Source organism: Podarcis raffonei, chromosome 7 (genome assembly GCF_027172205.1).
Source record: "Podarcis raffonei isolate rPodRaf1 chromosome 7, rPodRaf1.pri, whole genome shotgun sequence".
Lineage (NCBI taxonomy): Eukaryota > Metazoa > Chordata > Lepidosauria > Squamata > Lacertidae > Podarcis > Podarcis raffonei.
The window spans coordinates 62,283,016-62,306,312 of record NC_070608.1 but is presented as its reverse complement, the minus strand read 5'-3'; the positions used below and the strand labels follow the sequence as shown (position 1 = coordinate 62,306,312).

General features: G+C 39.3%; 1 protein-coding gene across 7 annotated transcripts in view; it reads left to right on the top strand.

Annotated features, from left to right (window-relative positions):
• The window catches only part of HIVEP1 (HIVEP zinc finger 1), an 84,318-nt gene that overhangs the window by 21,465 nt on the left and 39,556 nt on the right, over positions 1–23,297 (top strand). The window contains exon 1 of one of the 7 annotated variants that reach the window (XM_053396906.1): positions 13,330–14,003. The exons of the other annotated variants lie outside the window; for them this stretch is intronic. Coding sequence (XP_053252881.1) covers positions 13,967–14,003 — 37 coding nt within the window. The 5' untranslated portion in view covers positions 13,330–13,966. Of the gene's footprint in view, positions 1–13,329; positions 14,004–23,297 lie in introns of those variants that run through there. 7 annotated transcript variants of the gene reach the window in all.

Genomic DNA, 23,297 nt, shown 5'->3' with positions numbered 1-23,297 from the left:
TTAAGAGAAAATATTATGAAAATGATCTATAGGTGGTACATAACCCCAGTCAAGCTTGCAAAGATTTACCATTTGCCTGATAATAAATGTTGGAAATGTAAAGAAAAGGAAGGTACATTCTTTCACCTTTGGTGGACGTGCCCGAAGATTAAGGCATTCTGGGAAATGATCTATAATGAACTTAAAAAGGTATTTAAATATACTTTCACCAAGAAACCAGAGGCCTTTCTCTTGGGTATTGTCGGCCAAGGGGTGTTAAAGACAGATACAACTTTTTTCATGTATGCTACAACAGCAGCTAGAATACTCATTGCGAAGTACTGGAAGACGCAAGATTTACCCACACTGGAAGAATGGCAGATGAAGGTGATAGACTACATGGGCTTGGCAGAAATGACGAGCAGAATCCGAAACCAGGGAAGAGAAGCAGCGCAAGAAGATTGGAAAAAGTTTAAGGACTATTTAAAGAAATACCACAAAATTAATGAGAGTTAGAATGATGTTGGATTGGAAAGTAAATGGTTACTATTAGTAATGGTTAAGACAAGGAGAATAAGGAAGATTAGCTTGAATTTTTATTAAAATAAGGGAAGATTTGCTGAGTAATTGATAAGAACTTGGAATACAGAGAAGGGAGGCATGAGGAAGTCGGGGAAGAAAGGTGTAAGAAACTAAGATATGAAATGGTACATGTTTTTTGTTTTGATTGTGTTTTTTGTTTGTTTATGTATTTGTTATATGTTTGTGTTGTTATAAAAATCTGTAATAAAAAATTATTATAAAAAAAAAAGGAGTAGCCAGTGTGGTGCCAGATGTTGTGGGCCAGAATCTCAAGAGTTGACCACTTTGGTTTTCTCCTTAATATGTTACTCGTTTGACGTGTTTTGAGATGCTAGTTGGGTTTTCTCTCTCTCAAGACTCATTTAAGTACTGCTTTCTAAATGGTGAACTTCGCCTGCCATATAAGCACAGTCATTACAGTTTTCTTCCTTGTAGAATATGATTCGTAGCTGAAGTAGTGGAACTTCCCTGACCTTTTCTGCAGAAGCTTATGCAACAGCAACTTTGTAGCAAAGCAAACAGAGAGGAATGAGGGGAAGGGAGGAGAAAATCTCATTTAACTTTGCTCTTTGCATTTTTCCCGATGTTGTGACCCCTTAAATACCAGCTGACGGTATTTCTCTTTTCTCTTTGCCTCCTAGCCTGAGTTTTTGGGTCCATGTGTGCCTTTTTGTGCCTTATTTAGGGAGACAAAAATCTGCCAACCACTTTGACACTATGTTGGTCTAGCAAAGCAATGCTGTAGCAGTTTTTCCTTCCATCAGTAGGTTTCCAGATCCCACAAGACTAGGAAGATAAAATCTGGAGAGATTTGGAGAATTTAAATATTTATACTCCAGCCATGATCTATGGCTTGGGTGACTAACCTTTGGCTCTGCTGATGTTGTTGGACTACAGCTCCCATATTTCCTGTCCATTGGTGATGTTGACTGGGGCTGATGGAAGTTAGAGTCCAATAACTCCTGGAGGGACACAAGTTAGCTATCCCTGATCTAGGGGAATTATATGGTAGATGTATTGAGGATTTATTGGAGAGTACTTTCTGCGATTTTATGGAGAGTACAGTACTCTGGGGTTTTTATATTGTTGTAGGTATGAACATTTTATTAGCAGGTACATTCATGAACTGCTACATACACTAGCAATGTAGGAGTTTTGTGTAGAAATGCAATTGATGGATGTGGGGGTTCCCATAATAATAATATTATATTCTCTTCATTGGCTGTTTCTTAGGCAGTGTTCCTCACAGTGGTGAATTGCTCCCTACCCCATAGATGAGATTCCTGTGGCAGTCTTCCAGATGTTGGATTCCAATCAGCCCCAGTGAGCATAGTTAGTGGTCAGGGATAACTGGAGTTGTTGTCCAAAAACATCTGACAGGCCACCATTCCTTCACTACCTTAACTGGTGGGCGAATATCATACCCATAATATACACTGATCCTTTCATTGTTCCACAGCAGCTCTCCACAATCTATTCATGTTTGCATACATGTCTGTATGTATGGCTCTATTTAGTCTTCTGGTTCAAAAGTTTACCTATTGGACTTCTGTACCATTATTATTTTTAAAATGTCCAGGGTGATTTACGAAGTAATAATAGAAATGCAATAAAACAAAACAAAAGTCTAGTGTAAAAGGACCAAGTGATAAACTCCTTGGGTGATAAAGCCCAGGGAAGATAAATAAAAAAATCTGTACCTGGCCCTGAAAAGACATCAAAGTAGGTGTTGAGTGATGTTCCCCAGGGAGAGTTCCACAAATGGGATGACACAGAAGAAGAGGCTTTCTCCCTGATCACAAGGGCACCCAGAGAAGGACCTCTCCAGCTTGATGTAGAAGCAGACAGTCCTTTAGGTACCTGGATCCCAAGCCGCTTAGGGATTTTAAGGGTAAACAGTAGTGTTTTGAAACGAGCTTGTGGAGCTATTTAAGCATAAGTTAAATATATGTTCCCAGCAGCCAATCCAATCTCAGGTAGTACAAAATGTATCTGTAGATTCTAGGCAATCTTCAACTGCAGTCCCATGGTAATCAAGTGTGGAGGTCAGATACAGTACCAGAATATAGGAAAGCATGACCAATGATACCACCCTTTGCATGTTAGTGGGTGTTTTTTTAGATTACTTTATAGGGGAAATTACTTTTCAGAAGTGCATTCTCAAGGGTTTTATTAGATAAATCTATTTTGTGTCCATTTTTTAAAAATGTATTTGTTGTGAATTGATGGTCTCTCTCTTTTGATAGCATAGCTGAAAATGTTCTCATGTGGGCAGTTTTTCATAACTAGGTGACTTTAGACAGATCAGCACCTCATGGGATTCTGAATAGAACTGCAAATAAAGCACATCAAGGATGAGTGTATTTGTGGTTTTATAGAGCTGTTGCTTGCCTCTATAGTTTCCTTTAATTGCTTAAAGGCTGAGCAGTTTGAAAGTGTTTGAAAAGATTCTGACTTCATTTGCATGCTTTGTTCATAGCTGCCTTGGGAGAATTACAGAAATGCTATCTTTAATGCCTAACCTAGTTCTTCTGATTTTTCATCACTGCCTTGGGCAACTGAAAGGTCCAGCCTGCATCCTGTGTAGTAGAGCTAAGACAAAACTGTTTTTGGTTTTTAATTTTAGGTTTTGTTGTTGAAAAGCACCCCCCATGACATCTGTCCAGTTTCTGAACATATGAGCAAAAGCCCCCCCCCAAAGATTGATTTTCTATAGACACCTGGGAACTCTGTAGTCCTTGAACAGTCCCATAAGAGCAAAGAAAAACTGTGATTTTTTTAACTGCCCAGACCAAGCTTGGACAAGTTTTCAACCTGACTTAACCATGATTTAGGCAGAGTACTTTATAGACTCTTTGTGTGTCTGGCTACAAGTCCATGCAATTGTAGGAAGGTTGGGTGATCTGGGAGGGGGAGTTATGGAAAAGGACGCTGCCTAAGCTTTAGCTCTGTTAGATCAGGAAACTTGTCTGAGCTTGGTTAGGCAAGCTCATGGATTGCACAGATCCTTTATTGAACCGAACCCTTTGGGACCGTTTAGTTTCCTGGAACCTTAAAATCTGTCTTTGGAAGCTCTTGCAAAGCACACACTCTCTCATACACGCTTACACACACACCATTTATTGTTTTTTGTAAGTCACTCAGATAAATTAACGTTATGGGGCAGCATGCAGATGTCCGAGATGGGTATAGAAATATATTAGGTTGCTTCTGCATACTTCCACAATGGAACAAATTTTCCATTTCTGTTGTTATATACAGTGGTACCTCGGGTTAAGAACTTAATTCGTTCTGGAGGTCCATTCTTAACCCGAAACTGTTCTTAACCTGAGACACCACTTTAGCTAATGGAGCCTCCTGCTGCCGCTGTGCTGCCACCGCACAATTTCTGTTCTCATCCTGAAGCAAAGTTCTTAACCCGAGGTACTATTTCTGGGTTAGCGGAGTCTGTAACCTGAAACTTATGTAACCTGAAGCGTCTGTAACCCAAGGTATCACTGTACTGAATTTACTCTGTATGTGGAGCTATAATACGGAATTTGTACCTAATTTTATTTGGAAAGTGCAAAGTCTCATGGGAGCCTGAGCAGACTTCCCCCCCTTATATGTTGTAGTAGCTTGATCTGAAAACTGAAGCATTTTACAAGTTGACAAAGTAGGTCGCTTCTTTTCAGATTTTTCTTCCTTCCAAATCCTTCCCCAAGTTCAGTCAGTAAGAGTATGAGCCTAGGATATGCTACTGTTCGTCTTGGCTCCATCTTGGGCACTCATGAAACCTGTGCTTAGAATGGCTTTGTTAGCCATGGGTACTGAATTTTATTTTATTTTATCCTTTCGATCAGCAGTCTTAGCAGACTATTTCTTTCTTCACACCACTGCAGTATTTTTACCAAACTCAACGCTAGGAATATGAACAAAGCTGATTCCTGAGGCAGCTAAGCACCAACATTCTAGGCTAGGGCCAGGATTACTGGTGGTCAAGAAATGAGAGACAAGCAGTAGTGATAGTGAAGCCACCATAGGATTTTTTTCGGTGACCATTCATCTGAATCCATTGCCACATTGTAGGTGTTTGGCAAGACTCCAGCTTGTCATCTCCTGGTTTATCCTAGCCAAATGGGTGGGGTATAACTAATAAAATTATTATTATTGATATGGACTGTGATTTCATCACATTACTGTGTACAGTCGGACTTGAAGCATTCCATGCAAATGGCTGCTTCCATATTGCATCTTTGCCACATATCATCAAATTTAGTTCTGCATAAATTCACCCAAAAGGTTTGTGTCATTATGACTTGTATCTAAATGTAGGTAACTCTTGTAACACCTTGAGTAAAAAGGTTGTTGGCAAAACAGTGCAAGTCAGGCCGTAGCACAATTCCGAACAAAGTAAATCAAGTAGGGCAGAGGAAAAATCGGCATCACTCAGATGTTTTGAAACAAACAAAAAAGAATGCAATATCCAATGTGGTTATGATGCATGCAAATTGAGAGTGTGAACTTTTTCAACTTAGCATGTGCTTGTGGGGTTGCTTTCTGGGAAACAGCTCTTAATAGCATTGAAGTCACAGACCAACCTTTGCGATCTACCCTTATAGGTTGTAACTTGCAAACCAGTCAAACCAGCAAAACTGTTGGAATATGCTTCATAGGGTAAGGTTACCAGACGTCCCCGTTTCCCTGTGACAGTCCCCGGATTTACAAATCAGTCCCCTGACAAAATCCTATCATTCCCACTGAAGTTGAAAAGTGTCCCCGGATTCATTGAAAAAAATCTGGTAACCTTATCATAGGAATATAGAAGCTGCCTTAGAGCAAGTCTGACCAATGGTCCTTCTAGCTCACTGTTTTTTGCTAGCAGCTGTTCTCCAGGGTTTCATAGAGGTCTTCTCCAGCCCTACCTGGAAATGCCAGGAATCAAGCCTGACATCTTTTGAAAATAATGTATGTGCTCTGTCTCTGAGCTTTAGCCCTTTGCCAATCTTCTTTGTGTTTTGTATCTGCTTTTAAGGATCAGCCTGCATTTTACATCATTGTAGGAGCTTGGCATAGCACTTTGCAGAGTCTTTATTTCCATTATCGGTTGCTTCTGTGAAACACCAGATAACTCTTTCTCCTGGGTATTTATGAAAAGCACTTGCTTAGATATTTATCACCTTGGTACAATTTGAGAGTGTCTTACATTTGTATTTCTTGTTTTATAAAGCAAGGCTTGTTTCACTGATTTCTCCTGTTCTTTTAGCCTGAGGGTATTTGGTAGAAGCCACTCATACTAATTTCTGTAGTTAGTGGGAGGAGTACCTTGAGCTTTACTGGAATCTTAATTTAATAGACCTCTTCCCATCACTGCGTTCGTTTTCAAGAAATTTGGACGAAAGGACAAAAGCGCACAATTAGACTAGTGTTTACTAGTCACCCAGATGAAGTAGTGGAGCAGTACTTATGGCAGCATTTCTTCCAGCCAATTAAAATATAATGTCACACAGACATATACATCTGCTGGTGAAAACCGAAAGCTGTTTTTAGTAGCATGACTGTGTTCTCTTGTAGCACCTGAAACTCTGGCAGCCCAGATGCAGAAGAGTAATAGGGAACTTGTTCAACTATGTGGACTACACTGGAAATATAAACTTAAAGACTGAGGGAACGCTAGAAGCAGTAACTTGCCTCTTCTCAAAGGCAAAATTGTAGACAATCACACCTACAATGTATTTCTTAGTACTGTGGGCACTGCAAAGCAATAACTTGTTTTGTCACCAAATTTGCAAAACTGTCTCCAGCCTTATGCCTTGAGAAGCAAGTATTTGTATAGCTTGTGGAAAATGTTGCGCTCAGTGCTGTTGTGTTCAGTTCTGTGTCAATTTTAAGATTTATTGCATGAACAGTTCTTTTTTTCAAGTAGTAAGTTATACTTAGAAGAAAATATGCTGCTAGCAAATCAGATGTTCCAAGAATTGGCTAGGCTTGGTGCAATTAAAATATTTGGGAAGTTCTGTGTATTGATTGAAGGAAAGATGGCCAATGCAGAATGAAATATTTAAAATATGTAATATATTCTTTAAAGAGACTTGCTTGGTGTGTTAAGCATGCAGCTTCTGATTATTGTTCTTGGACCCATACTATGGAAAACAAATGTAAGAATCCAAATTCTTTATTTCTGTATACTGTATTTCTGTTTGGGGATGTTTAATAGCTGGTGGACCAGAATTTTCAAACACTTGAGTATTTTGTGTCTGAATAATTTAAATGTCTTATAGCTGGGTCTGAAATTCCATTTGACTCTGGGGTGGACATGGTTGGTTGTTCACCAGTCTGCCCTTTTTATATGTAAGGCAGAGAAGTGGGTAGAGGGTGGGATCTGATTTTTAAAGAGGGTGAGTGATACATCAGTGGGAGCTAGGATGGGGGGGGGATAAGGTTCACCCCCCCTCAAAAGACCCCTCATGCACCCCACTGCTATGTACTGTTGGTGTAGTAGAGAACTTAACTGACCAGACAAGTTTTTATTTACTTTTGACCTTTAGAAAAGCCTATCATTATGTTGGAGGGAAGGAATTGCCTTGGACACCGACTGCAGTGCTATCTTGCCACTGTATAAAGTGGTTTTATGTTTTTAGTTTTTAAACTGCCTTGACAGATTTACCTGTAGAAATGGCGTTAAAATATTGCAGATAAATACTAGTAGGAGACCATCTTTTTTATTTTCATAAAGAGTAGGAGGGGAAAGAGAAAACAGTACTCAGTAATTTTATATGCATCTATATAGATGCGCACTGAAGTTGAGCTCCTTGTTGCAAATGTGGTTACAGCCATTGATTTCTGGAATGCCTGATGATGACAACGTCTAATTCAGAGGAGAGTCTGAGGGAGCCCTAATGTTAATGTCATTGTGAATCATAGAATGTTAGGTACTGCAGGCATGAAATATTTCATAGCAGCAAACAGTATCTTAAAGCTTCGACTGCTCCTGGTAGTGCTAAGTGTGTCTATATTAGATTGAAAGGATGTTGCTGGGTATGACTTTGTCTTTTGTACCAGGTTGCGGTTAGTTTTTTTAAAATAACAAACTGAATATTCTTTATTAACAAGTTTTTGTTTTTTGAGGGCTTCTGTTTCAAGGCAAATAGCTAAAATGCAATATCTCCTAGCTTGGGTAGCTCAGTTGGTTAGAACATGGTGCTGTTAATGCCAAGGTTGCAGGTTTGATCCCCGTGTGGGACAGTTGCATATTCCTGCATTGCAGGGGATTGGACTAGATGATCCTCAGGGTCCCTTCCAATTCTACAGTTCTATGATTCTATGACTATCATTTTTAGAAGTCAACAGCAGCCTCACTGTCAAACGATTGCCATAGAAGTGACTTGACTCCTTAAATTTTGTACAGCTGTTCTGGAGTAAAAGTTTAGTTATAAAAGCAAGGTCTAAAAGATACGGGTTGTGGGGGCAGGGAGAGACTGTTTTAGAAAGGACTTGCATAACAGGTGGAAACAGTATTTACATGGGACTATCAAAAATTGGGCCCAACTGCATATGTGATAATTCCATGCACCAAGATTGAATGGGGCACAGGCTTCCAGCCTAGGCTCATCTTTCATAAACCTTGCTTCTTTCCATCAAATTCTTAAGAATCTTCTTGAGCTTCAGACTTGGGAGCCAAATAATATTTCTAATGTCCCATGACTATCTTATATTCAGCAACTGTTGGGACATCTGCAAAAAACTGAGGGTTATTTTAGGACACAACTGTGTGCTGTGTGGCTATGGTGAAGAAGTTCAAGAACCCTAAAGTTAAAGTCTGCTGGACTGGCTCATTCATCTCTATTGTAACAGCTTCCTCTTCTTTTTCCACAATTTGTTTGTGACAAACTGATGTTTCCGCATACTAGCTCTCCATTGGCAGAAAATTTAACACCGCATCTTTTGGGCAAGAGATTACAACAGCACCTCCAGTATGGCTAAGATATTGGCAGATAACGCAAAAATTCACCGGAAGGCATTTTCACCAAACAGCTGTTTTGACAAACTAATCTTGTAATGAATCATCATATGTTATAGGGAGGAAAGATAAATTTGTTTTCCTTCTCAGAAGTTATGTAAAGACCAAAAGTATATGGTTTCAAGGCTGCTGGAAACAATTGAGAAGGAAATTTAGCAAAATTATACAGTTCCTCTTGGTATGGAGTTACTCAGCTAAGTAGGTGTATATGCCCAAGGCAAAACTTATTTTAAAATGTAGAGTTGTTAGGATGCTAAAATTCATAGACATACCTATATTTTATCTTAGATAGTGTTATCCTATGCATGTCTACTCAAAGTAAATTCCACTGATTGCAGTAGTGTTTAGTCTCATTTACCTGGGAGTAAATCTCATTGAACTTTATAATTAAAATTGGGATTCAGCATCATTGAACTCCTGTGGGATTTACTTTCAATTAAGCAGTGCATAGAATTGTGATCCAAAAACGCAATACACTGACTAGAACCTATTATGTATTCATGAAAGCATCACCTCCTATAACTGCTATGAATCTTGGACTTGCATTGGCAACTTATGTAATCTAATTTAATAAATATGCTTCTATTGAATGTGCAGTCCTCCTGGTCTGCTTTTTGTTTCCTTCTACCTAATTTACTTCATGATTTGTATGAATGATAGTGCTTTGGACCAACCAACTATTTAAAGATCTTTGGGTAGAACTCTTCATCAGGCAGAATGAACATTCTTCCTAGCACAAAAAAGTTGCAAGGCTGATTGTGTATATTTTCATACTTTAAAATTGTTCATTTAATTCTGTGTATCTATGCTGATTTTCTTAAAACAAATGAATGTTGGTCCAGTAAAAGATACCTCCTTTGCTGATTCTGCACCACAAAACCTTTTTAGTTCTTTGTGTGGAGTAGACAACGTTTCATGGCCTCAAAATAAATTTATAAAAGCTTTATATATTAACTGTTTTAAAGCCTGCAAGCAGAACATTATTACAAATAAATGCAAGAATTGTCAACAGAAGCCGAATAAAACAAAGCAGGTTTTATCAACAACACATTAATATTTGTAATAAAGGGAGTAGAGTAAAAACATCAACATTGATTTAATTTTATTTTTTAGCAGGCTACCGACCCATATAGTTAAGGGTATGCAGACTCTATCAGCATGAGTAAACTTTGCTCTGAATATGAAGCAACAGAAGTTTGGATTTTTTTGCCTTCCTGTTCGAGGGCACCATCTGTTCCTGGCCTGGTAGGATTAGGCCCTGTTGAATGACCTTCCTTTCTGTTTGGGATAAATGATAATGTAAATAGTGTGTTAATGGATTTGACCATTCATCTGAATAGAAGTGCATAAGTCTTTTCAGTTTACGTTCAGAAGTGGGTGAGAGCTTTGAAATCTTCAATAATAAGGTGATAAACTTTAGTGATGATAAAACTTGTCAGTGTCAATACATGAAGTTGTCAATACAATGAAAAAATATTCTAAATGAGATTTCTGACCTTACAATAATATTCATTAAGATAGACTTCAACAAAACAATAATAATAGATGATACTGTGGTTATCTGTATACCATGTCAGACCTGACAGATACTATGGTAAACTGTACCAGCTTGCCCTTTTGCTTACGTGTTGTTTGAAGTACTATGGGGGTTGTATTCTTTCACTTCAGCCTTTTTGACTTTTTAATCCCTCCAAGTTCAGATTTTAAGGAAAGACCCATTACCAAAGCTATCATGGTAGTGGCTTGCAATTCCTTGGTTGGGTAAATGGAGAAGTGCTGCACAGTTGAAGCAGGAGAGCCAGATAGGGAGTGAGAATCTGGTATCCAGCATCGCACAGGGTTGCAATTCCTGGTCAGGAACCACACTGCAATACCCCTCTGCTTTCTTTATATTTTTCCACTAACTGGGGAAATGCAGCACAGTGTTATAACAGCTGGCAGAGTTAAAAGGAACAAGTGTTTAGGTGGGTAAATGGAGCACAGGTTAGGAAATTATTCCTTTAACTTCCTTTGTGATATTAAAATGTGTTAACCTTATCTCTGTGAGAGGCGTGTATAAAGATGGGTGTTTGTTTAAAGCCTCTATTTAGTGTTTAAACTGAGGGCAGTGATCAAAGACCTTAATTGCCCCAGAACTGAGGCTTAAGCATTTACTGCAGAATATGAAAGAGGTGAATTCAGAAGAAATGTCGTATTGAAGTGAAATAATATGAACTTGAAGAGTAACAGCAGTCATAACTATTTTTCTTAACTGAAGAAGAAAACCCTAATGCTTAGGTTAAACATACAAGCTCGGTTGGTTAGAGCATGGCGCTGATAATGCCAAGGTAGCAGATTTAATCCCCATTTGGCACAGCTACATATTCCTGCATTGCAGGGGGTAGGACTAGATGATCCTCAGGGTCCCTTCCAAAGCTACAGTTCTAGGATTCTAGGAAATTCTGTGTGTGTTGACATATGTGTGTGTGTTGAGGATTGTCTTGAAAGTGTCAAAGCTGTACTTTCACTTATGGAGGAAAACATAACTTGCTGTGGTGTTCTAGGTTTCTGTTAAAATTTGGCATGCTTGTGTATCCATGTAGTTTGGGAGATGGATGCAGATTGAAAGCCAAGCGTTTTTCTTTTATATATATTTATGCACTTACTTGTGGTAGAATGCAGCTTGACATAGTTGACCTGCTTAATTCATGTTGTGTCTGCCTGTGGTTTGGTGTATGCAGACTTTTCTTCCACGACATACTAATATCTTTCCAGCTGCTGGAAACTGCATTTAGGAGCTAAATACTTCTGAACAAAGAGCTGACTTTTGAGTCTGACCTCACCTGAACCTATGGTGTACATGCTTCCAATTATTGTACATTCTTCTCCAAATCAGTTGTTTAGCCAGGCCATGTCTTCTCAAGTATACTGCCACCTCATGACTATGCAAGTTTACTTAGAAATATTCAGTGGGTTTTACTCCAAGAAAGTGCATACCATTGCAGTCGAAACTAATTCAGTTCTTGAGGAACCAGAAATGTTCATCCTGTTCTGCAGTAAACTATAATATAGATCAGCCCTTGGAAATGTGAATAGGATCTTAGATTAAGCTTCATGTAATTTGTTAATCAGATGACACACAGAGAGATTGCTGAGTGTCATCAGCGTATTGACAATACTGGCACCGATGCCATAAAAATATTTCATTTTTAAGGCTCCTTGCATCATGTGGCCACATGAATTTAAATCACATTCAAGCAATTCCACATGCATAACACCTTCATGGGTTTTCTTCAAATTTTAATTTCTATTTGTGCACCTGTAGCCTGTCTAAACCTGTCTTGTGAAGTGAATTGCGAGACATGGCGGGCCCAGTTAGTGCTGATGAGCCGGCACTTCCCCACTTCTGCCATATAGGGCCTTTCTTAAAGGTAAAGGGACCCCTGACCGTTAGGGCCAGTCGCAGACGACTCTGGGGTTGCGGTGCACTTTACTGGCCAAGGGAGCCAGCGTTACAGCTTCCGGGTCATGTGGCCAGCATGACTAAGCCACTTCTGGCGAAACCAGAGCAGTGCATGGAAACACTGTTTACCTTCCCGCTGGAGCTGTACCTATTTATCTACTTGCACTTTGATATGCTTTCAAACTGCTAGGTTGGCAGGAGCTGGGACCAAGCAACAGGAGCTCACGCCATCATGGGGATTCGAACCACCAACCTTCCAATCGGCAAGCCCTAGGCTCAGTGGCTGAGACCACAGCGCCACCCGCGTCCCTCAGGGCCTTTATTGTGGGTCAGTACCATGGCAGTTTGTTGGGTTAGCACCACAGCCCTATTAATGTCTATTCAGAAGTATGTCAATAGGGCTTACTCCCAGAATTTCAACTTAAGTATGGGAATATAGGATCTTGTACACTGGACAACTTTGTCTTCTCTTTTTCCAGTTTTGTTCCTTTCTGCTTCACTGCCTTGCTTCAACTCCACCCTCACAAAAATGAAAGTGGTAAATAAACGAAATACTCATGACTAATAGGGAAAAGTATGGTCAGATAATGAGTGGCCAGATGAGAGCAGTTTATTTTCATCAGGTGAGAATGAACAGACTATCTTTTGTAGGTAAATTACAATGTGAATTGGGACTTCCCTCTCACTCCACATTCTATTTTAGGCAAATTCTTGTGAGAGCATCTGATGTCTGCAAGTTCAACCTTTCCAAATCTGTTGCTCTCCAGATGTTCTCTACCACTCCCTGACCAGTGGACACACTGACTGGGGCTGATGGGAGCTGGAGACCAGAAACATCTGAAGTGAAATGATAATTCAGTAGGTGTTGTTCTGTCAAGTTAAAATAGAAATGCAGTTTCTGGTTTTGTGCTTTGATATCTTTTAACACACTATAGTAGATTGTATCAATATTATAATCACACATAAAGGGGTACAATATATTTGATTTGAAGTGCCTGGTACCCAAGTGTTTCTTTCAGGAAGGGAAGTGTATTTCTGGAAGCGTTTTGGGAGGAGAGTTCTTCCCCTTTACGTGGTTTATTTACTTTGAAAGTGCTTGCAGCCCTAATTTGCAAGTATCTTTTGGTATGCTTTCTTCCATCTGCTCAAATGCAGATTTGTGTGTGCGTTTCCAATACGAAGAAAACAAAAATAAATAGACTGCTGTTTCTTTAAGGCAACAATTAAATAGGGAGGGGTGAGGGTAATGTTTTGACTGCTGGCATTTGTGGCCTCTTGGCAGTGTTTCATATTCCTTTCGCTTGCGTAAGAGGTGGACCGTCTCTACTGTAGCTACTGTTGCCATGGAGAGATAGCGGGGGAGGATTCCTAGGATCCCTAAGCCTGTGAGAGATTACGTCTTAGAATTGCTCTCCGAATATAGCATGAGATGTGGCAGGGCAATTCAGGTGTATTATGGCACTGATAATGGGGAATAACCTGTCAGCTGTTGGGTAATGTGACTGTTCAAATGCTCTATTGTAATAGAATATGGGGAAAGGAATAAAGCCGTGCAATGAGTTAGTTTCAAAAGGGAGAGGATTATGAATTGTTGTGTTGGTGGGTGTCTCTTAAACAGTGTTGCATTCCTTGGGTAAAATGGAGAAGTTTGCAATATTGTGGTGGGTATAAGGAGAAGGAGAACACACCTATGTCGCCTCTCTCTTGTACTTGTTATAGATTTGGCTGTCACATGGTCAAACTTTAAAATCTGCAGATTTTACGATGATGATAGTTTAATTGTTTTCAATCTCGTAAGAGGCTACATTTGGTAACTGCCTATAGTGAAAGTTTTATGCTGTAATATAAGTGCACGTAACCCGAAATAAATCTCTATTTATGTGGAGGCTGTTAGTAAACACTATCTCAGTGCAGCAAATGTTGTGCCAGCCCAAGAGCTAGTCATTGAGGGATTTGTAGCATGAATGGAAGAAGGAACAGAGGAAGGCTTTGTCTGCTTTGGTAAGTTTTTCTGGTCATTTTTTGAATTCTTCAGTCATATACTTGGGCTCTGGCTGGGCATTAGAACAAGAATAGCTGTTGCTAATCAGATCTTTTTAAAGCTCTGAGTTCTCCAGTCGTGAGTAAATTCTTGCCTTCAAAATTATTATGAGTCTGGAGGAATTATTTCCCTGTAACCTTTTTCTCCAGTAGCTATCTCTTGAAATAGTAACAGTAGAAACAACAACAGAACCCTGGCCTTATGTATCTAAAATTAGCTAGGAATGTTTTTCAATTGTTTTGATGTTTTAATCAAAATCAGTTCTTCTTATCTTGTGGCTTGCTTGGGCATTCCTGGGTATAACCTGTGAAGCATATGACAAATTCATACCACTTTCATTTGCTATATAAGTGAATGCAAAACACTAAATTAATCCTATGGCAATCAGATGAAAAATGGTATGGAATGGTGGCAATCAGATGAAAAAAGGTATGGAATGGTGGGCAATAATCTTGAGAGCACATTTTTACTGTACATTAGTTATAACCTTGTTGTTCCTGTTGGTGACAATTAATCGCCCGATCTTTTCCCAGTGTGATTGAAACTGCAGGTTAAGCATATTAGCTTTGAAAGACAGTTTATCCTGGATATAGAAAGCTTTTGCTTTCCTTACTACAAATATTGAGATATATTGTAGACAGTGCAGGTGTGATTTTGTGAAATGCATAGTGGAGATTAATCCACTGTCTATATATAAACAGTCACTAGTAGGACTTTATTGTACTAAAATTGTTTGAAATAATGTCATGCTGCTTGTTGATGAAACCTTCCAGTGCTCCATGTCAAAAGTGTTATTTGAATTTGTGCAGTGTGTATATGTAATATATAGCGAGGGAGAGTAACAAGTGTAGACTTCTGAAATTCTCTCGGTAAAATAGGTGGAATTTATAGCTGGAAAGAAGATGAATAAGAATCTAACAATAAATAAACAATAAATAAATGTTCAAAGTTGCTTTACTTTTTGCCCAGCCACTCCAACCATATTGAAGATCTTAATAGACAATACTTCTAAAAGGATGAAATAAATGTTGACAAAGGTGCATGAATCTTAGCAAGAAGGTGGCTCACAAATTTATTGCAGTAGTGTTATGCAATATTTCATGATCTAGGTAGTATGGAAGAGAAGGAACAGTTTGGTTATGGTGGAATGATACAGTAAAGAGACTGAGATTATTAATAGATAATTGTATTAAAAGCAGAATGTATGCTTTTACTTATCATTCAACAAGTTACTTAAGTAACAATCAGATTTATCGCTTCTGCAGATACTTCTTCAAGTATAAAATAGTATTAGGAATATTACCATTTTAAATACTGTGGGGGTTGGTGCTTTGTGGTGCAATTCTTTCCAGCTATTTAAAGGTTAATATCCAACTGTTCTGCTTCAGTGATGTGATGGGGGATATTGTGCTGTAGTTCTATGAAACATAGCACCACTTTATTTTTATCGACTAGCTCCTTTTTTACAGCTCCAGTTTGTCTGTTTTATATTGTTACCTTTGGAAGATTAAGTTTTAAATATAACATTTTCCAAAGCCAGGATACTCTACTACAACGCTTGTTAAGGACACACGGTTCTCTGATATTAGCTTTTCTTGGAATACATCTCTTGTTAAGTATTTTTGACTGAATATTAGCTAGGGTTATGGGAGTTATTTGGCAAATGGATCAAAATCAAGATTGTGTTACTTGACCTTAAAATTATTTTTGGCTGCAGTAGGCCTATGCAGCTGAAAGCAAAGAATGAATTGTTTGTTTGACAGTGACCTTTGACAGTGTAGGATTTCAGTAAATACTTCCTGTGGAAAGGAAGCAATGCATGACACATCTCCTGATTTAGTTCCAAAGTTCCTCTGAAGCTTAATGGATTTGTAGAAGGCCCTTGTCCATGTTATATATTTGAAGGGGTAGTTCTGCAGATCTAATTGAGATTGAATAGCAAATAGTAAATTCTGAATTCTGGCATTCTAGCAGAGCGTATTAGAACTTCATCTTAATTAAAAAACAACAAATTGTACCTAGACTACATGATGACCTAATGAAAAACAAATAATTACAGGGAATTGATTTGCTACAGTTTAGGGGGGGGGAAGTGCCTGGTTAGTGTCCCATACAAATATTGTCATCCTGGGTCAATGCACTTGCCATTCTCTCGGCCATTTTAAGAAGCTAGAAATCAAGTTCTTGCACACACACACACCCGAACATACTCCCCAAAGTTTCAAATTCTGAAGTGCCTCTTCAGAAAAAGTGTTGATAGAATTTGTGAATTAAAAGCAAAAATGTGAGCAAAAATATTCTTATTCTGTGGAACATGAAGAAAGTGTACTTATTTTTAGTAGTTAAAAATCTGAGTCTTTTGCTAGAGTTGAAATTCATACAGGGGCATGTGAAACTACAGTTTGTTGGAGATCTTATTACTGATTTGCAAGGTACTTGTGGGGCACAGGGGCTTGGTGTCCTTTTAATTTAGCCTTTCACAGAGTAGGGAAATTTGCATCCCTAAATTAAAATAGCATTGCCACAACTGACTGCTGCCCAAATGATCTCATAAAGATTGACATTTCTATCCATGCCAACGGTTTATTCATGACCCAGAATTATGCTGGTCAAAAGAAAAGGTGGGGAAGAGTCAGTACAGACATATAGCATACTCTGACCAATAGGGCAAGCAAAAAGTACATGTACTACTCCTGTTTCCTGGAACAGGAAAAACACTCATTAGAATGATGAGTGAGTAGTACTGATTGGACAATTAAGAAAATGCTTTATGTCCTAGTCTAATTACAGCACAGCCAGGTCAGAGTTGATAAGAACTGCATACTTTCCCTGCCATCTGTCCATCTCCTCCCACGTAAGGGTAGTTGGTCAAGGTGTTTCTCTTGATTACATCATCATTTGGGGAGGCTGTTGACCTAATATTTTATAAAGTCAAATAGATAATGAGCAATCAGCTTAATAAACGGGGTCTTCTGGGAATTTAATGTCTCATCTGTTATGAGTTTGAGAAAGTTATATAACCAGATGAACATTGTGACCAGTGTATCTTATCCTTTTGTGAAGCTTGGTTCATTTTAATAACATTTATTAACGTGTCAGATTATCAATATTCCAGTGTCTCTCTGTGTTAGTTATTCTTCATCTTGCAGGCATCTTTGTATGCAGCATAACCTACTAAATTCAATGGGGATTATTTCCAGGCACACATGTAAAATTATGCTGTTAGTTGTAGTGCCATATTTTTTCCTGAAACAGGAAAAAAAGTATACTTGATATACTTTATCAAGTATATCAACCCTTAAGACCTTATAAAAGAAACCCTCTTCTCTTTGTCCCTATTTTACCTAATATCAAGCCCCTATTGTCACAAGTGACAGTAAAAACAACAACAACCCACTCATCATAAACTGTTAAATAGAGGCAGGCATCCTGTTCTGTTCAGCTTAGCAATCAGTTTGGGCTTTGTTGCCCTTCATATTTTTATTCTGTTGCCATTTGTTTTGTTCAGCTAAAGCTTAAATTTCAATGGTAACACTTACAAGTTGCATTAGAAAGATTACTACTTGGTAATCTGGAAATCAAGTAGAAAATTGCATTTCCTTGAGGTCTTCCACTCAGGTTTGGGCCAGACCATAAAAATGCCCATCAAGAGTTGGAAGTTATGGGCACCTTCAATCTACTCTCATAGCCAGCTGTTTTCCACTCTATTGTCACATTTCATATACTGGACTACCAATTACTTTTAACTCCTTTTGTAACCATGAATGTTAAATTTGGTCATTCTGTACCTACATTTTCATCAGTTACAGGGGGAAAGAACCTTTTCAGGAGATTAGGATGCAACCCCCACATTTTGCAGATGTCTTCCTGAAGAAGAGCTCCTAGTCAATCATATTATCAAAGTCCACAGGACAACTAATAGCTTCTGCTGGCTAATTGTGCAGGTACTATGGTGACAGAGAAGGAGAATTTCTTTGCCTCCATTGCAACCACAGGGTAAGCCCTAAGGTGGCCTCTAACCTATATTATGCAATAATTCCTGTTTCATTTGTTAGGAATGTTTTTAGTTTTAGTTCTATGTTTGATAAGTACCTTGAGTTTAATTTTTTTAAATAGAAAGGTAGGATATAAACGTCAAAATGCATGTTTTCTCAGGAGAGCTTTTCCACTAGTGGATGAATGATACTCCTGTCACTAGCATCTTGCCTAAAAGATCACCTCATCCCTTACACACACAACTGATTGCTGCCTTGTGCAAGAGAGGGCATTCTGCAAATACCATCCTATTCAGGAGGTCTATTCCGTGTGATGTCGGAATCAGGCACTTAGTGTGGCAGCAGCTATCCTTTGGAAACACGCCCCCCCCCCAATGCATATTACACATGCATTTTTATTGCCTTTTCAGCACGTGCTAAAAGTATTCTTCATTCAACAAACCTCTTAAAATCCTTATCCCAACTGGGATTTGAATTGATTTTAAGCATGTGCTGTTGTTGTTTCAAAGTCTATTTATAAATGCAATTGTTTTAACTGTTTTTATATTTGTAACTATTTTATTTATATTACGATATTTTCAATCACTTTGAGACACTGTTTGAAATTTGCCAGGTACCAGGCACATTTTGCACCCGGCTATTGGCCACTTGCGACCAAGTGAAGATTCCTGGATGCCAGGATGGCACCTGACATTTCCACCATCTGGAGGTGCATGCCTGGGGATCCTTGACTCTTTCCTGTTTTCACAAACTAACAACACATCATTTAGAATCTTACCTGTGATATTTCAGTTGTATTGAAAAATATGACTTTTGAGCCAGCTGGCCCCAAAATGGCAACTAGACATTCCATTTGGTGATTGTTACCCTATTAATTAGGGACGTGGGTGGCGCTGTGGTCTAAACCACAGAGCCTAGGGCTTACCGATCAGAAGGTTGGCGGTTCGAATCCCCGCGATGGGGTGAGCTTCTGTTGCTCAGCCCCAGCTCCTGTCAACCTAGCAGTTCGAAAGCATGTCAAGTGCAAGTAGATAAATAGGTACCGCTCCAGTGGGAAGGTAAACTCTGGTTCGCCAGAAGCGGCTTAGTCATGCTGGCCACATGACCCGGAAGCTGTACGCCAGCTCCCTTGGCCAGTAAAGTGAGATGAGCGCCGTAACCCCAGAGTCATCCGCGACTAGACCTGACGGTTAGGGGTCCCTTTACCTTTACCCTATTATTTATGATTTATTTGTTTATTAAACTTATATGCCGCCCTTCATCCGTAGATGTCAGGATGGTTCCCAACATAAAAACACAAAATACATAATAAAAACAAGAACAAACAAACACACACATAAATAACCCCCCTATCCCTTCCCACAAACACATTTAAAAGGGCACGGGAACCTAATCAGCCAAAGGGAGTTCCTAGGGAGTGACTACATCTTGGCCTTCTAGAAGCACGGGTAATTCAGTGGCAACTGCAACAGAATATTACCTTTTCCACCCCTGGAATTAAATGCAGTGCCAACACGATTCCTTCTCTTTCCCATTTCTGCCAACGGTAAAAGACAATCTGTACTTTTGAGGGGGGGGGGGGAAATTGCATGGTACAGTCCTTGGGAGACTCACTACCACTTTGGAATTCTTGAACAATTTCCCATTTGAAAAGACTCCCTACACACACTGGGCTTCGTAGGGAGAAGATTTCTAGCATGGCATTCTCCATGACATATTAAAACAACAAAGGCTTGTGGCGCATTGAACACAAATAGATTGTGGCAAAAGCTGTTGTGCACTAGAATCCCTTCTTCATATACTTTGTGCACTCCCATCAGATGCATGGAAGTGTTACCATTTTGTATGTACTTATAGAAAAGAACATTGGTATTGAGAAAGAAATGGCAAGATAGCAACAAGAACAACAAAAACAAAAAAGTGCCTGTGACAAGTTTAGGTTTTTCTTGTGTTGTCCTGGACTATACTACTTGCCCTTCATGCTTTTGAGCCCCACTTTTGCCTGTACACATGTGTATATAAAATCACCTGTTCTAAGAAACAACTCTAGCAGGCTTGACATTTTTTAACTGGGATTTTTTAAAGCATGTCAGACAACATCAGTGATGATGTCACATGCATTATCCCAAAGTGTTCATAAAACTTAATAGACAATATTTCACATTTTTATTTTTGGGTGTAAAGAATCATAACACTGCTGGCATTTTTTTTAAAAAAAATTGTTTACATTACTTTCTTTTTTCCTCAGGCTTGCTGCGATCAGGGTTAGAGCAGCTTCAGAAACTTGGTGGCTCAGCCACCTGTGTCAAAGTTTTTAATATTTATTGTTCCATTATAAATATATGCTTGTGTATGTGTGCACACGTTTGGAGTTCTGATATATGTTCATGATGACAGAGCTCATTGGCCCCTGGAGAGGAGAAACATTGAAGCCATGGATGGAGGAGCTGTGGAGGCTGTGGTAAAGCTTGTGTTGGCAGTTAGAGCTAGAGATGCTTTCAGTAGAGGGATAATGTACTTGCATCCATGATTCTGCTAGAGCTAGTACACATACATTCATGGTGTGCTCATGTAACAGCTGCTGCTAAGTAACTTACTGCTTTAGTGAGACTCGTATGGAAATGGGTTTTGGAACAAGAGTGTTCTTCCTAGGAATAACCTCTCCTTTGTAGCATATTGGGGTTTTAGTATAGGTTCAATGTTTTGTTCAGCTAGCTGGTCATCATGTCAAACGTAACTATCAAGAACTTGGCTCCCAGTACGTTTCTGAGCACAATTCAAAGTGTTGATGCTGACCTTTAAAGCACTAAACAGCCTGAAGGAGCGTTTCCACCCCCGTCATTCAGCCTGAGGTCCAGCTCCAAGGGTCTTCTGAGAGTTCCCTCACTGCAAGAAGTGAGGTTACAGGGAACCAGGCAGAGGGCCTTCTTGGTGGTGGCATCTGCCCTGTGGAATGCCCTCCCATCAGATTTCAAGGAAATAAACAACTATCTGTCTTTTAGAAGACATCTGAAGGCAGCCCTGTTTGGGGAAGTTTTTAATGTTTGATATTTTATCGCCTTTTAATTCTGTTGGGAGCTGTCCAGAGTGGCTGGGGAAACCCAGCCAGATGGGCAGGGTATGTATGTATGTATGTATGTATGTACCGTATTTTTTGCACCATAACACTCACTTTTTTCCTCCTAAAAAGTAAGGGGAAATGTCTGTGCGTGTTATGGAGGGAATGCCTACGGGTGGCATGCCTACGGACTTTCCTCCTCTAAAAACTACGTGCGTGTTATGGTCGGGTGCGTGTTATAGAGCGAAAAATACGGTATGTATAAATAAATAAATAAAACTGCAGCAGTATTCGTAACAAAATCAAACTATACATTACAATGTTTGGGCATGTAATCATTAGCTCAGGCTTCCTCAACCTTGGCCCTCCAGATGTTTTGAGACTACAATTCCCATCATCCCTGACCACTGGTCCTGCTAGCTAGGGATCATGGGAGTTGTAGGCCAAAAATATCTGGAGGGCCTAGGTTGAGGAAGCCTGCATTAGCTTGAAAGTCTTTTCTCATTGCGGAGAAAGGTTGGGATTTTTTTAAAAAATCCCTGCCACATTTTTTTCTCCCAAATGCTGCCCCTCTCCCAAGTTCTGTACCTATGTTTGTGAGGTCAGCACCAATCTGTAGCACTAATGCCAGGAATAAGTAGAAACTGGGAAAATGCCTGACTGGGGGAGAGTTAAGCACCCCCATTCTTCCCTGCAAAGAGAATTTTCTGCAACTGAAACAACCAGTTTTGCTCCAGGACTATTCTGTACCAGACTGGGCAAGTTACGTAGTCTCAAAGCAAACTTTGTGCATTCTGTCTCAAGCAGATTTAAGCTAAGTTGTGGACATGATCTGCTTCTGAATTGGCATATGAATTCTACCAGATGAGGACTTTAAGAGTTTTCTTGGCAAAGAGAGCTCAGTCGGGTGTAGACTGATAATCTCTCTACAGCACTAGGAAGACAACAGAATTGTGTACAAAAAAATTCTAATTAAATGCTCAGTACTAGTAGCTTATTCACTATTTTTCATATATTAGGTACATTAGAGCCTGGTGCTCATTGTGACCTGTGCAAAGCTGACTCCTAGTGGTAGATCTAAGGTGGTACAGGTTTCTTTGTTTCTGCAGTCAGGTCTGTTTTGGATACCATCTTTAATTCCTGTATTGTACACAAATATAGCCTTTAAATCCTAGCTTTTAAGTAAAACATGCATGTTATACATGCAGTTTACAACTTTTTCAAATACTTCAATAGGCATGGGAGAAGTCTTAATTTATAATAACTACACTACACTTGGATTTAGATCCACATTATATTATTCTGGTTAACATGAACCATCTCCTGTTTCGGCTTCAGAGAACATATTTTGTCAGTGTGTTATGTATGACTGGTGGCGGGGGGGGGAGCTAATCTTCTGATTTTTAAAATATAAATACTAGCACAATGGTGTAGGAAATCCTGTTTGGAGAAACAGAATTAAAACAAGCATGAAGAATCCCTAGGCCTGGGGTAGACAATGTGTTGCCCTCCAGATATTATTGGACTCCAAAGTCTCCTCTGGCCCAGCTAGCATGGTCAGTTACATATCTAGAGGACACTATGTTAGCTTTGTGTGCTCTAGACATTCAAATACAAAACACAATAAGCAAAAGGCATAAATCTAATGCACCAAATGCATTAGTCTTAACAAATAGATGATTGCCATAGGGTTCTCCCTGCCCACCCCCTTACAATTTGTGCTTAATAATTTCTGTTCTTTTTGCAAACATTTGGACCTTTTAAAAATATGTCTGAATTAGTATTTGCCGGTTAGAATGAATGGGGAGAAAAGGAGAGGCTCATTGTGCAAGGTTTTAAGTAATTGTGAAGAATAGAGGGACAAGGTTTTTTCTGTGGACTCTTGCATAGACAGGCTTTGGGTGGTACCTAGTCAGCAGGCTCGTTACTATGGTTATGTAGTCCCTTGAATGGGGGAGCACTTGCTGAAAATAGAGAACCTATGCATCTTGACGGTCTGAGAGTTTCAAGATATTCTTGAAGCACCATCTGTTTGAGCCCATCTGTTTCCCCTCAACCTGTGACAAATCACTAAAAGTGCAATTCTAAATACTCCGTTTAGATTGCAATTACCAAGCATCTGAAAATATAGGTAGTGGCCAGTGATGTGAAACCCCTGCATATTTGACTAAAGCAAGTATCATTATCATTGTGGCTAGGGG